Consider the following 14,300-nt stretch of genomic DNA (forward strand, 5'->3'; position numbering starts at 1 on the left):
GTCCTTTAGACTGTAAAGTCAAAAACTTCCTTTTCTTCACCTACAGTTTTTGATTGAAACTTTACTGAAATTGTAGTGAGTTTTCCCTAAAAAGTCAGCATTTATTCTGAGACACATACTTTGTCTGTCCTACAGACAAAATTGCCCCTATCACATGACACTGAAAACTGGATCCTACAAATCCAAGTTCCAGGGAATTGAAAGTAATGGTGCTGTACCTGAACCTTCTATAAATAAACTTAGTTACTGCTTCAAAGTATTAGTGCGATTTTAAAGGAGACAACTCCAAGCTGTGCATCTGGTTAACTCTCCCACTTTGTTGCTGTAGTAGAAAATATGTAGAAAAACAAACCCAAGGCCAAGCTGCCGACAGACAACTTCAGCATCGGCATCATCCCACTGATCATCACAGACAGTCCCCCACTGGCCAGCATGGTAGACTTCTACTCTTCCTTCATGAGTGTTCTTCCCACCAGTCAGCCGGATAGGAGTAAAGACAGGGGCTGTGATGAAACATAGAATATAGGAAAAGGTCATTTCTTTCCCAGAATGTTATCTTGATAGTAAAGGAAAAAGAAGATGGCTTAATGGTTTCTCTGACATCGCTCAAGAACCACACTTTTTTCTAGTTAGATGGAAAACCTGAAATTAAACTTTAGAAATTCGTTCTCCTAAGCTCCACTCTCAGTAGTTGAAGAATATTATACAGACAAGTAACCATACTGATCTTGAGTTACTTAAGTGTCAAAGCGTTCACGGGTACTTAGGGCTGTAAGGCCAAATACTACAATCAGTCAGTAGAGCTGCATTTCTAACATAAGAGCAAAATTAGCTCTTTCATTGCCACAGAAGTAGAAATTCATCCTCATGTTTTCTCATTACACTGCTCCAGTCAGTATTGTTCCCTTCTCTTTCTGAGATACAGTTTGATTTTTGGCCTTTTCAAATCATTAGCCCTTTTGTGGTCCAGTAAGAAATTGTCTTGAAAGCATTGCTTCTGCATGAAGCTATAATAATGGAAACAGCTTAAATCATCTATACAAAAATAATCGCTGTAGTATTTAAAAGGTTATTTTAAAGTTTCACCATGTCTAGCATCTGAATGATTTGAAACGTGATTAATTTTTGTGTAGGCCTTCCAACCAATTAATGCTACTATTTAATCTAATTCTTGGCTTAAAAAAAAGAAAACTGAGGGCATTTCTCCCGATTTCATCTTACTATTTCACAGGTATGAAATCTGATTTTTTGTAATTTAAAAAAACTAGTTGCAGTAGAACCTGCAAAACATGAAGGCTTCATCTAGTCTGCTGAAACTCAGGATCAATTTAATTTATTTCAGATATCCTGGACTCTGAATTACTGATGAATTTCCTTTCAGTGTTATTGAAAAATAAAACAGTCCTTTAATAAATTGATCTAAGCAAAACAAGGTTTTCTGGTGAAAATGTCCGTAAACAGAAGGAAAACCTTATGATCTAAAAGTATAATTTGCAAATTTATAGTTTTCCATTTCTTTAGGCAAAACTATTTCTCTTCCTTTGGTCTGTCAACTTGTCTCCTAGCTTACAAAGATTCTCTATGCTATAGCTTTCTAAATTAAGACCAAAATGATTTTTTAAAAGTCATTTACCAAGATATTCCTCACGAACAGTGGAGCTTTAGGACAAAAATATATCTGCCTTTGGACAGGAATGTAAGTAGGAGAGGAAAGGCAACACAGAGCTGGCTGCAGCCGTACATGTTTTAGTTACAACTGAAGAGATTACCATTACCAGCTCATCAGTACTGCCAACCTAGCCTTCCTCAAAGTCAGCAATATCTTATATCTGATGGTATAATAGCCCATTTAGTTGCCATTTATCATGTTTATTAAAATAATCTGAAATACCTTAAAAACATTAATAATATTTTTTTCCTAACATCATTTTGACTTGTGTGAGTGATATGGGAGGTAGCACATCTTCAGCTGGGAAGTCTTGGACCTGTTTTAAATGTATGCAGAATAGGGCAAAACCTTTTCAGTTCTTGTGCGATGTCATCCATGTTCACAGTAAGAAATGTCATCCCAACACTGCTGTACCAAAGAAGGCATAGCCTGCTTGTGAAATTGCTGCTCCTCCCTGCTGTTCAAGAAAAGCTAACAGACATGTAGCATATGTAGCTAGGAAAGTCAACCTCTGAGTAGACAAATAAAATAATAAATAAATAATTTTAAATAAAATGTTTAAAAGAAATGTGGGGGGACAACAATCCTACTTTTACAGCCAGAGATTCTCGCTGCTTCGCCCTTCCTCACAACCTACATCTCAAAGCAATAATTTGCTTGTTGATTATGGGAAGGTAAAAAGTGGTCCAGCTAATTGCTGTTTGCACAGCATAGAGGGATTTGAAACAGTTAATGATGTGATGATTCAATCTGTTTAATTTCCTGTTCCAAGACGTCGTAGTATTTTTTTTCTAATTTAATAATGAGTAATTATTACTACGTCTATTTAAATAAGGTAAGGAGTTAGCCAAACCATATGTATTTTTTTTACCCAGGGAAGAGCTACATGTGACAGCAGCTGCCATTTTTTGAGGACATGTTCCATCCTGCCAGATGTCTTTTTCACATAACAGTATATTTTCTTCATCACCACGACAACGCACTTCACTCCAGTAAACAGGAATAAGGCCCAGTCCAGAAAACGGTATGTGTTTTGCTGTACCTTTTTCACTGTAAGAAGAATAATTGGGATAGGACATTAGAGTGGGAGAGGAGGGGAAGTGGAACGTTTTCTCATATATAAATCTTGGAGTACAAAACAAAGGGCTTTCTTCAGCAGTGTAAATTCATCACATTTTCATACAGTTCAGCATTGTCTTCTGCACAAAGTAACAGATGTGACCCAGTTCTCACCATTTTGTTGTGGGATATTTTTGTACAGTGGCCTCTATTGCTGCAGGGCCAGTTACATTCCTGTTCTCCTGGTTCTTAACTACAAAAATCAATGGAGTCCACCGTCCATAGGTGAATCTACAGTACCATCCCACTGAAGTTATACTTCCAGGAGAGGTACTGCTAGCCGGCCTTTCACCCTTATCCTCTCCTTTACTCCATTAAAACATACCAGTGCTCTGCCCATACACATCATATAATATGGTTGTCACCATGGGGCGGTGAAAACACCTCATATTCCATTAGATCAGGCCCGTGTCCATTATTCTCTATTCAGCCATTACCATCCATCCAGAATATTTGTAAACAGCTTCCTTTCCTTCCCATACTGAATCTGCAGCAACAATTATTGAGCCATCTTTTCTTCCATATAATGCCCAGCAAAATTAAATTAAAAACAAAGCCCAAATATTGTGAAATAAAAGGAACAGATAGATGGAAACACCTGAAGAGCACCAACAATACCTAGTGAGTTCACCGTGTGATATATAGATCCAAATTTCTGCCAAACACTCACGATAACAGAAACTTTCAACTACTGTTTGCTTGGGGCTTTTTGGCGTAGATTCAGATTTAAGCTATTTCTGTTGAAAAGACCAAACCATTCACCCGTACCACTGAACTACTTTTGCTAATAGCAGTCTCGTTCAACTGAAATGTTTAGGATATGGAAAGCAAAAAGAACTTTGATGAAAACGAGGAAAGGAGACATTGCACGTAGACAGCTGAAGTCATAAGCAAAATCATGGCCTCCAGATGGCTGAACTCTTATCTCATCTAATCCTCATATTTTTATAAGTTGGCATGGTGTGTCCAGATTAGTATTGAACATTATAAAACAGCTTAGATTTAGTTCTGGCTACCAGTCTTAAAAAGTGGAATAATCATTAGGAATGTCACAGTGCAAGTAAGCTATAAAAGCCCTTATTGCTTGTAGCAAACAAAATCACTACTTTGGTATGTGACTGAAAGAACTGGTAGAAAGGCAATAAAGCCAGCCATACTTGGTGGCTTATTGAGAAAGTGTAAACTGAATGGGGTGCTAAGGGGGGGATGTTCAAGTAATTTGGTTGCTAACTTGAACAGCATTGATTTTTTAGAAGCTGAAATTGCATTTCATTTTTGAAACTCCCTTTTGGTATATGCATTTTCTTCTTTACCTCCGTTTCATCTTACAATTGCAATTGCAGTATCACTATAGGCATTAGCTAGAGTTTAATAACCAAATTATGTTAAAGGGTCCTGTTGATTAACTCCATTCTGATAGCAGTGGGAAGTAGTGGTCAATGAGGACAATGCAGGGACTTTGAACCTGTCCAATATTACTATAACTCAGTAAAATGTTTCCATGAAAATGTAAAGCTGCAAAACTTGTCTTTTGGTGTTTGTTATCAGTGTGCAACTCTGAAAGTAAACCATATGAGCTATCTAGCTAGATGAAGATGTGCACAACAAAAATACAGTATGTTCCAAAAACCTAGGATGAGTCCCAGACGTTTTTTGGCAGGATAGAATGGACAATTACCAGGGTAACCCCATGCTCCTGAGAAACTGGAATTTTCCTATGATTAGGAGCCCAAGTAGAGTCTAATTCCAGCCACATTTACATTTTTATAGATTCAGTAACCTCACTGGAGCTGTTCTTCGTTGATACTTATGTAAGTGAGATCAGGATCAGACCTTATATTTCTGCCCTTGTGGACATCTCCTGGATGTCTAGTAAAGCAGTTTTTCTTTGCCCTAAGCTTTTCTGACCTGTTCACACTTTTTACTTTGAAAGCCAAGAGTATCTACGCTGGTGTGCTCCCCCCCATATCCCATATGCAGCTTTCACATGAAATACTGATTCTCACAGCAACATCTTTGAACTACAGTGCAATTGAAGGAAGCAAAGAATTCTAGGAAGAACAACTTCAACATTCAACAACTTTCAAACAGAAAAAAACAATCATCAAACACAAAAAGCCCTCAGGATTTGCAAAATAGGTTGTCCTTTATACTGAAACATCATTAAAATAAGTTGACCGATTTTTACTCAGACTGAAACTTACCCAAGTGCCAGCTGTCGACATACGACTGTTGCATCATTATTGTCCCAATGGCTCCCACAGATTGTTCCCCAGAGTCCATTCAAATAAACCTGCACTGTGCCTTCAAACTCATTCTTGCCACCCTGGAGTCTCACTGACCCTAGTTAAAAAAATAAAAACATTAAGCCTCCAAGATATTCCATTGCTCAATTAATGTATTACATACAAAAGACGTGATTTTCCCACTGCAGAGGGAGTTCCTGTTTCATGTATTACCATCTCTGTCCCCTTTGGGTGAGCTGCTTCTAAGAAGCACTCTGGCACATCTGACATTATTATACAGTGATACACAAAAGGAGATAACCTTATTTTAACCGTTTTGCTTCTTATACTGAAATTACATCGCATTTCTGATCCTTCTTATGCTACAACTTAGTAAAAGATCTAACAAAAGAAAAGTATGTATAGACTACACATAATTATTTAAATGCAGTAACCTCTACCTAAGTGAGCAAAAAGTATATGTGTATATATATGAGTGCTATACTTCCACACAATTCTATCCAACTCAAGGGAATCAGAAAACAACCACATAGATTGCATAGCTTTTGCTCTGACCCATGTAACATTATGCATGTCATGGATGTCAGCAGTTTATTTTAGCTAAAGAATGCCTTTGTTCATACTTGTTCTCAGACAGAAAAACATTAATTCATGAGAGGTCTTTACCAAATTCTGAGACAAGACAAGCTAAACACATGAGGGATCATCTAAAAGAAGTGGAAAAAGGAGTCTGCTTCTTGAGAGCTACAGAACACAGATATCCAAGAAAATTAACAGATTTTGCATTTTTTATTACAATAGTTTTGCTTGAGATGCCAGATGCATCTTCTGTTGAAGGTCACCAAGTGCCTTGGGAACTAAAGGTCATAGGTATAATTCCACAGAACTCTACAGAAGCAGAACAAAGAGTCATAACAGAACAGTAATTCAACAAGAAAGAATACATTTCTGTTAAATTATCAAACATAACCTAATCGTATGCATTAGCGTTGCCTGAAATCTCAGTTAATCCCTCTGTCTCTCTCCTGTGATCTACTTAAAATCAGAAGCTACGCCATCATCCAGTTTGCAGGGTTTTTAGCAAGGGGAGAAAACTGTTTGTGCCTGCATTTAATTGTGTATGTGTTCATGTATGTGTAAAAAAATAAAATAGTAATAGGTAGATCCAGTTTTTCGTGCACCTTTCACTCATATTGTGTCCCGGTTTTAATTTAGTTCAGTATAGTTTATAAAACCACGAAGTCAAATGACTGCCAAATAACTCGAGGAATTAATTAACCTCAAACTTGGTTTTGTGTGTTCCTATTTGCCTCCTATTTACTTTCTCAGCAGTAACTTACTGTGCAGTAACTTACAAACAAAACTTACTCAAATTGTGTTAGAGTGAGCTATCATTCCAAATAGAGGATTATTAGTGAGATAATTGTAACAATACTGTAGATAAGTTGCACATTATTTATCTGTCTTTATAATTTTTCTCTTTTTGTTTTTCTGTCACATACAGAGAGAGTCTGGAATTATGTTTATTTCTGCTCTTTAGGAGACTTTTGTATAGACTATTCTTTTCACTTGAAACATCAACCAGTCATACCAAAGTGATTCCTGACATACCAGAAAGCAATTTTGAAGATGTCATCTCCAAAAATAAGTTTATTTTCATACATGATTGTTTACAGTCCTGCATGACACCTACTGAAACCAATACAGTGTTTCCTGAGTACACATTACACCATATTTCTCTTCAAATATGTGAGTAATGGAGTACTTGAAGAATAAAATTCTCTTCTAAGGTCTCCATGGCAGAATTTGGCTCACTCCTCTTTCTGTATTTACAGAATTCCCAACGACAACCGTGGAAGAATTTATTCACATACACAGAACAAAAGATAGCACAAGAGATAACTTTTGCACGTAAGAAACTAATTTCCCAACAATTAAAAATGAAAGAAATCTGAAATCCATTGCATCTCTGGTAGAAGCCTCAGGAAAGAAGTTTGAAAAGCACAGAGTTCTTGCTGTGGACACATACCACTAAACAAAGAAAACAGCCTTTCCCTCACCACCCACTCCCCTAAAGAACCCCGGGTGACATCTGGTCCCTGTTGAAGTGGGAAAACACACTACTGATATCAGTTGGTAAGGAAGGGAAAATGACTGGAAGGGACAGTGCCTCATTTCCATGTGCCTGTGGGAAAAGACATAGATTAAAACAATAAATGAGGGATTTTTTTTTTAATTCATCTAACAGCTCAACAAAATATTTTGGTTTGCCTTTTTCCTGTAGATTTACAGCTGTTTATAGGAACACCAATGTTTTATGAAGGGTAGTAGCATTCATGACAGACCTTTGTTCATCTCACAAGAAAATGCAACAGAGAACCAGCTTCTGTCATACAGAAGAGAAAACACACAAGGTGATTGTTAAAGGTAATTTTGTAAATTAAAATATTCTTGATTTTCACTTGATAAGTTAATTTAGAAATAAATAAAAAGAAAGCCTATTTTTACATGCAACTAATATTAAACCTTTTATTATGCCTACTGTTTAATAGAGTTAACTGAATATATGGTATAATAATTCTAACATGCTGGTTGCATTGACTTACTACTCTTCTCGTAGAACAGTATTGATATCTACAGCTATGATTAACCTAAACTATCCAGGGCAAAATCTTCTCTCCTCAAGCAAAACAATAAGTAAAACCATTTTTTTTAAAAAAAGAATTGAAAACCCTTTCAAAGGTTAATATCGGTAACATATTTTTCTAAGTCTAGTCTAAATGTTTGTAGCTCAGTATTTCAGCACTGTATCCATCAAGAGTAAAATGATACAGTATTTTTTTTATATGCACTTGGATGTATCAACCTATATCATATGACGAGTCATAATTATGTAGCAAACAAATCAAAGAGCACACTAATGAGAAAATTATTTCTCTGTTGTTTACTCAAAATGTTGAGATATTCAGACCCCTGGTAGTTATTTTACTGGATCAAAAGATACATTAGTTACAGTAACATGGATACCTCATAAAACAGAACTTTAAAATACTGACTTTCAGTAGCTTATTTTTTCTTTCCAGTTGATAAAACTCTGCCTTGATAATCTGTGTTTTATGTATAAATTGATAATAGGGAATTGCAAGATGACCAACATGACCTGCAGTCATACGTGTTTATGCTGTATTACCAAGTATTTATTTAGTACTGATGATTCAGTCTTTGTTGTTAAGACTGTTAAGATCTTAATTGCAAGATAATCAGTGTTTGCATTGTTAAAATGACCAGGAAATACTCTTTCACTTCATAGGTAGCAAGAAATCTAATATTTAACGTGATTAAAAGGATACTGGTTAATTCTTAATTTCACTGGTTAAGTCTTCTGCTGTTAGATTTTAACACCCTAAGCCCATACTGCACCTATACACATCTGCCCAACGGGCTTCCTGTTGTGCTCCCCGTAGGGCACAAGAAGTTCTGCAGAAGAGCATTTGAATTACTTCTTAGAAAATAGGTCTGGCTTAAGTGTATGCATCAGAGGCTCCAGTTTTCTGGACTCATAGATATGGTAGCGTCTCAACTTTTTAAGTTTTCAGCTCTTTTAGTTGCTGAAGCAAACTAAACATGTTGGGAGTAGAGATAATACAGTAATATCTACTCTGGCTTTTATGCAGTACTCTGAGAAACTCACACTCTCTCCCCTCTCCGCCAAGCCTCTGCTTAAAGGGCTTATCAGACCTTCACTGCCTCAATACGGAGTTCAACAAGAGGGAACATGAGTACAGGGATCCCACCCATGGCTCTCAGCGCCCTCCTCAGCGCTGGTCAGGAAGAGGAAGGATGAGGAGAGGTGAACTGACCCCATGAGAGTTAGAAACAAGGGCATAGGACCACAACGCAGGCCTGCTAGGCGGCTCTAGGACACATACTGTGGTCTTAAGACAGACTTAAATTCAACCTTATATTGAAGAATACAAATCTACCGTCTTGACAGAAACTCCTTCATTTATATACACTCAAAAAATATGTATGCGTTTCTTCTAATTATGTTCTAGCTGAGGTTACTGACGGTCAATTCATGCTGTTTACATACAGTCTGGTAATTTTAGTTGCCCTGGTATCTGCCCAAGTCAGAGTCTTTCCTCTCTGCTATCACTGTTTAAAAGAGATTAAGTTGTACTTGCAAATGCAAGGAAGTAAGGGTATCCAGTGGGTGCTGCTGAGACTTGCTCCGCAACACCTGCCGTATAGGCTCAAGATGAGACACACAGGAAAAAAGGGAGAGGAAAACCTCTCAGCCAACTTTTAATTAACGCCAAAAAGCAGAAGAGCTTCAAAGGAATTGTGCTGTTGTGCTTGGCCTCTTTTCATATACCATTCTCACATCCAGAGATGCTGGGTAACTCAAACCCTATTTTATTTTCTACATCTCACTGAGAACTAGCATTGGTACTGTGTGTGGCTGAATTGCAAATAGAATGGGAATCACTTCCACTTCTGCTGTATGTGTAAGTGCTGCAGCAGTGGCGTTTATGGTGTTGGCTAAAAGTGTGCCAGCAGTTTCTTCATAAACACCTGTGTCCAAAGGTTTGTAATTTGGCTGTAAATGCGGTTTTGGAAAAGAGGGATCAGAAGTAGAAGTTGCCTGTGCCTTTCACCTTGGTGCTGGGTGCTCTGAAATTGCAGATTTAAAGCAAAGCAAAAGAAGTATTTTGAATTTTGGAAATCTGTAAAAACAACAAATATTTTTATTTCTGCTTTCATTTCCAAGGTGTTTGAACATGGGATAGTGTCACAGCAAGGCCCTGCACTTATAATTCATCTCTCTTGCCTTGGAGTCAGTTAGGTAAGTCCAAATTGACATAAAGTGTGAGGGTTTCCCATTGAGGTATGCTGTATATCCCATGTAACCGCATTATAACTCGTAGTATTTCAGAACACTAGTGGATGACTCCTAATACATATAAAAGAGTTTATTCCAGTTTTAGAATGAAACTAATTTGTTGGTTTGCATGAGGTACTTGTAAGAAGCTACCTGTAGTATAGGTCAAATCTAATACCAGTTCAAATCAATGAAAAATTTTCTTCTCTGCCAGGATCAGGCCTAGCTAAAATCAAGTAAATTAGTCTTGATGACTTCAGCAAAACTATGGATGACACTCACTGCTATCAATGAATGCTGTTGTCCATCACCTTCCTAAGCACTGCTCTTAGTCTAAAATTATAACTATTTTCTCCTGCTATTTTAACCTTGAAAAAAGCATGCATCCATCAGAACTACTTTTTTAAGAACTATCTTGAGAACTTTAGCAGATAGCAGTATTGCATACTCAAGGATTCTTATATCAGAAGTTTCATAAATATTGTATATATTGAGTGTGTAATGTGCTGAATTGGTTCCTCAGCAGCAGTGGGATTCATCATGTCAATGATCAATGGTGATTGATCGTAATAACATAAAACATAAACTGAAGTGTTAGGAATGTAACAGGCTCTAAAGGACTCTGTGCTACAGAGTTGCAGAAATGAGGGGGTCTCATGCTGTGCAGCTGAAATAAGAACTATTCCAGAAGAGCTGCTTCTTAGAAGGAAAATACAAACATCAATGTTTAATTTTTAATCATATTTTTTTCTTTAACTCTATGCTATTAAGAAAACTAAAACCCCCAAAGACCTTCCATCAACTACCTGGACTATAGTATAACAGGTAGAGAGAATAATCCAGTGTTTAGACTGTGAGCCTGAGGCTCGATTTTTCTCTCGCAAAAGTTTAGGAAAGCATTATTTGGTTGGCATTAGTGGAATTACTATGTCATAAAAGCAATTTAAATGGAAAGACTCTAAATCTGGCCGTTCTGGAAATGTGTATTTTATCTCCAGTTTTACCATTGATTGGTAGTGTGACCTCTGGCAAAGACACTTACCCTCTCTTGCATTGTTTCCCCTTTGTAAAATAAAGAAAAATAGTTAACCCGCTTTACTTAAAGTGCTTTAAATTAGATATGTAACAACATTGCATGAACGTGCCATGCGGAATACTGTAACTGTATGTCACATACACAATGTGTGGCAGCAGTTGCTTCTACTGACTGAGGTAGGCCTCCTTTTTGAAGCATGAGTACATCCCAGGTAAGTTCTTACTAGCAGTAACTAAAATAGTAAATTCTGCTGGATTTATGCTGGCTCCATGTACAGAGTACTTTCGTACTTACTTCTTTTCCTCTATGATTTCCTTGGTTAATTATGATAATTTATATATATTTGTATTTGGTTTACTTTCTTTCAAGGCATGAATAAATAATATTACCCAGATGTCTCTCATTTTAGAAGGAAGGAAATGAAACACCAAAATCTATTATTTTAATCTATAAAACTGATTTTAGACTGGTACACGTAGTATAATTGCAAAGTTGTGGGTTTTTTTTACTTTTTCATTGTTAATGCTTAAATATAAAGCATTTTAATATATACACATGCACAAAGTTTAGCGAATTAACTTTGCAGATAAGTCTTAATATTTAAGCTAGAAAAGCCAGGAGACTGAAGGCTTTGAACATGGTATTATATTTAGTTATTGTAGGTGCCTTATAACTGAGTATGGGCTTCTGTAAGCACATGATGCAGTGAGTTTATCTCTGAATAGTCTGTCCTTCTGTAGCTATAAACTGCATCATAACATTGCCTTACTTGCATTTCTTTGTTTCTTTTAAGAAAGGAACATACTTCAGGACCAATGTTATAATAATGTTTCTTTCTGGGCAAATGGCTTGATTTATTTCCATGTTCCACCTTAAGCTGTCTCACACACTCTCTAATTCTTTTGTATCGCCTCCACAAATGCTTTTGGACAGGCGTTTGCCCTGTTGATCTCACTGAGAGTTTACATTGAGTCCAACAGATGCAGATGACCTTTCAATTAGAAAGTATTGACTATTCAGTAGCTATGTCCTCCCTCTTCATGGGGGCTAACCTGGATTTCCGTTTTCTGGGGAAAAAAAACAAACTCAGCATTCTGAAAAGACTGAAGAAACACAGCTAAACCCAAAATATGTACTATTTTTGGTGGTTTTTTTTACTTAAATCACATTCATGATGAACTTACAGGGGATTCTGGAATTTACTTTAATCAGTGCAGGATTGGGTTCTTAACAATAAAATGCCATGTTCTTCTTCACTGTAACATACTAGACCAAGTCCTCACAAAGTATTTTGGAAACCAGACTGAAGAATTCTGAAAAAAGCTCTAAATATGATGGGCTAAATCAAAGAAGCAACTGTGGGACCCTTTCCCAAACTGAGACCAGTTCAAGGGCGTGAAGTCTTGTGTATTTTTTTTTCATCTGTGTCTAGTTATCTGTTTTCTCCTCTGTGGCATCAGCTGCCTGGTATTCTTTCCAGGGAAACATCTGTAATGCATAACATCATTCTGTCTTCTTGAAGGAGTACAATATTTGGCTTGGAACTCAGCTTTGGAAGCTCCATTTTTTTATATGCTTTAATGATCAGTGTGGACCTTGGTGCCTCCATATGCTTTTCATGTGATATTTTATACCAATATGTGTAATTATCACATTGCTGAAATTATCATCTTTTTTTCACACACCTTCTAGGGTGTTGGAAGAGAAAAATAACAATCCTCTTCAGAGATCTTAAAGTAAATGAATAAAAAAAAACACAACAATTTCCACAAGAACAAAATTATTATTAATAATAATGAAGTTCCTTGCTGACCTTGTGATACTATAAAATATTTAAAAGGAAAGGCAACAAAGAAGGGAATTTTTATTTTCATTGCAACAATTATGCTTGATCATTTTTAGTATAGATAGGACATAATTCTTATTTAGGTAGGAGATAATACCAGAGCGATGGAGGAGAAAATGTGAAGTCATTCAAAACCAGACTGGACATAAGTATATTTAACCCTGTGGAGGGGTGCCAACACTGATGAAATGTAAAGCTGATCAACTGCTCAGGGGCTGAATGCTGAAATTGCTGTTCAGTCCTTACGCACTGAAAACTTCCATGGAAGCCATTGAGGGTTTCGCTAGAGCAGGAGAGGAGCACAGGTCTCAGGTTCACAGATGTCCTAAGGCACCAGTGCTAACTTGGAGACCCCGTTATCCCAAGATTGGGGAAAAAACAGAAAGAAGAGATACTGTGCAAGCAGTTCGCGTTTAGAGTGAGGCATCCTTTTGCTTTTCCTTCTGCCACTTCATTTCTGTGAACCAAGTGCTTCCCAGAGAAGTGCGCCTGATTACAAAAGCCAGGGCTGGCTAACCGAGCATACTCAATGCTTACAGCACGGCTTCTTAACGCAATTCACCTAGTATTAAAATAACACAACCAGGTAGGACCTCCGTCTTTTCAATGCATCTGCTGATGCAGAAGTTTAAACTCTCCTCTCAGAAAAGCCCTCGCTGTCACTTTGGCAGAGGGTCTCTGTCCCCCCGTTCCCTGCTCCCTTCCGCGACGGGGAGCCGGCTCCGGGATGAGGAGGACTCCCGCCCGGCTAAGGGACCCAAGTCCCGCGGAGCCACCGCGCACCCTCCCGCAGCGCCCGGCGCCCCGGTCCCGCTCACCTCGCTCGCAGTCGGCGCGGCCCCGCTCCGCCCGGCCCCGGCCGCCCCCGGCAGCGCACCCGTGCCGCCCGCCGCCGGGCAGAGCGCAGGAGCTGCGGCGGCCCCGCGGCGCCCGGTCGGCCGTCCCCCGCCGCGGGAGGGCGGCCGCCGCCGGTGGCCAGGGGCGCCGGACCGCGGGGAAGCCCCCGGCGGGGCAGCCGGCGGGGGGCGGCGGCGAAGCCGGGGCGGGGGGCTGCGGTTGACGGGCGGCCGGGAGGCTGGCGGAGACCTGCCCCAGCCCGCGGGCTCCGGGGATCGTCCCGATCACCAGCGCCACCACGAAGCCGGCGAATGTCATGGTGCCAGTCCCGCCGGCTCGGGTCCATCTCCCCCTCTCATCGCGCCCGGGATGCGAAGGGGGAAGGCGGAGCTGCGGCGTCCCACTAATCCCCCACGCCGCACACCCCTGCCGCCCTCCCTCCCGCTCCCCCGCCAGCCCCGGGTGCTGCCGCCGCCGTCCCCGGCCCTCCCCGGCAGCCCCTCGGGTTCATCCCTGCCCGCGGTCCCGCCGCAGCCCCCCCGCAGGCTCCCCCACGCCCCGCTTCTCCCCTACCAGCCACCTTCTTCTCCACCCTTGCCCCGCGGCTGCGGCTACCGCGGCCCTTTCGCCAGCCTCACAAAGAGAGGAGCCCGGGCAAAGCCGGG

The 14,300-nt window shown here is 39.5% G+C and overlaps 1 protein-coding gene across 1 annotated transcript in view; it reads right to left on the reverse strand.

Annotated features, from left to right (window-relative positions):
* PRSS12 (serine protease 12) overlaps positions 1–13,953 on the reverse strand; it is a gene marked incomplete at both ends in the record, with an annotated part of 42,528 nt that extends 28,575 nt beyond the window's left edge. The window contains 4 exons of the mRNA XM_082482004.1: positions 353–503; positions 2,541–2,719; positions 4,993–5,131; positions 13,617–13,953. Coding sequence (XP_082338130.1) covers positions 353–503; positions 2,541–2,719; positions 4,993–5,131; positions 13,617–13,953 — 806 coding nt within the window. The remainder of the gene's footprint in view (positions 1–352; positions 504–2,540; positions 2,720–4,992; positions 5,132–13,616) is intronic.
* Positions 13,954–14,300: the final 347 nt, after the last annotated feature.

Source organism: Vanellus vanellus (assembly GCF_965231255.1).
Source record: "Vanellus vanellus genome assembly, chromosome: 4".
Taxonomy (NCBI): domain Eukaryota; kingdom Metazoa; phylum Chordata; class Aves; order Charadriiformes; family Charadriidae; genus Vanellus; species Vanellus vanellus.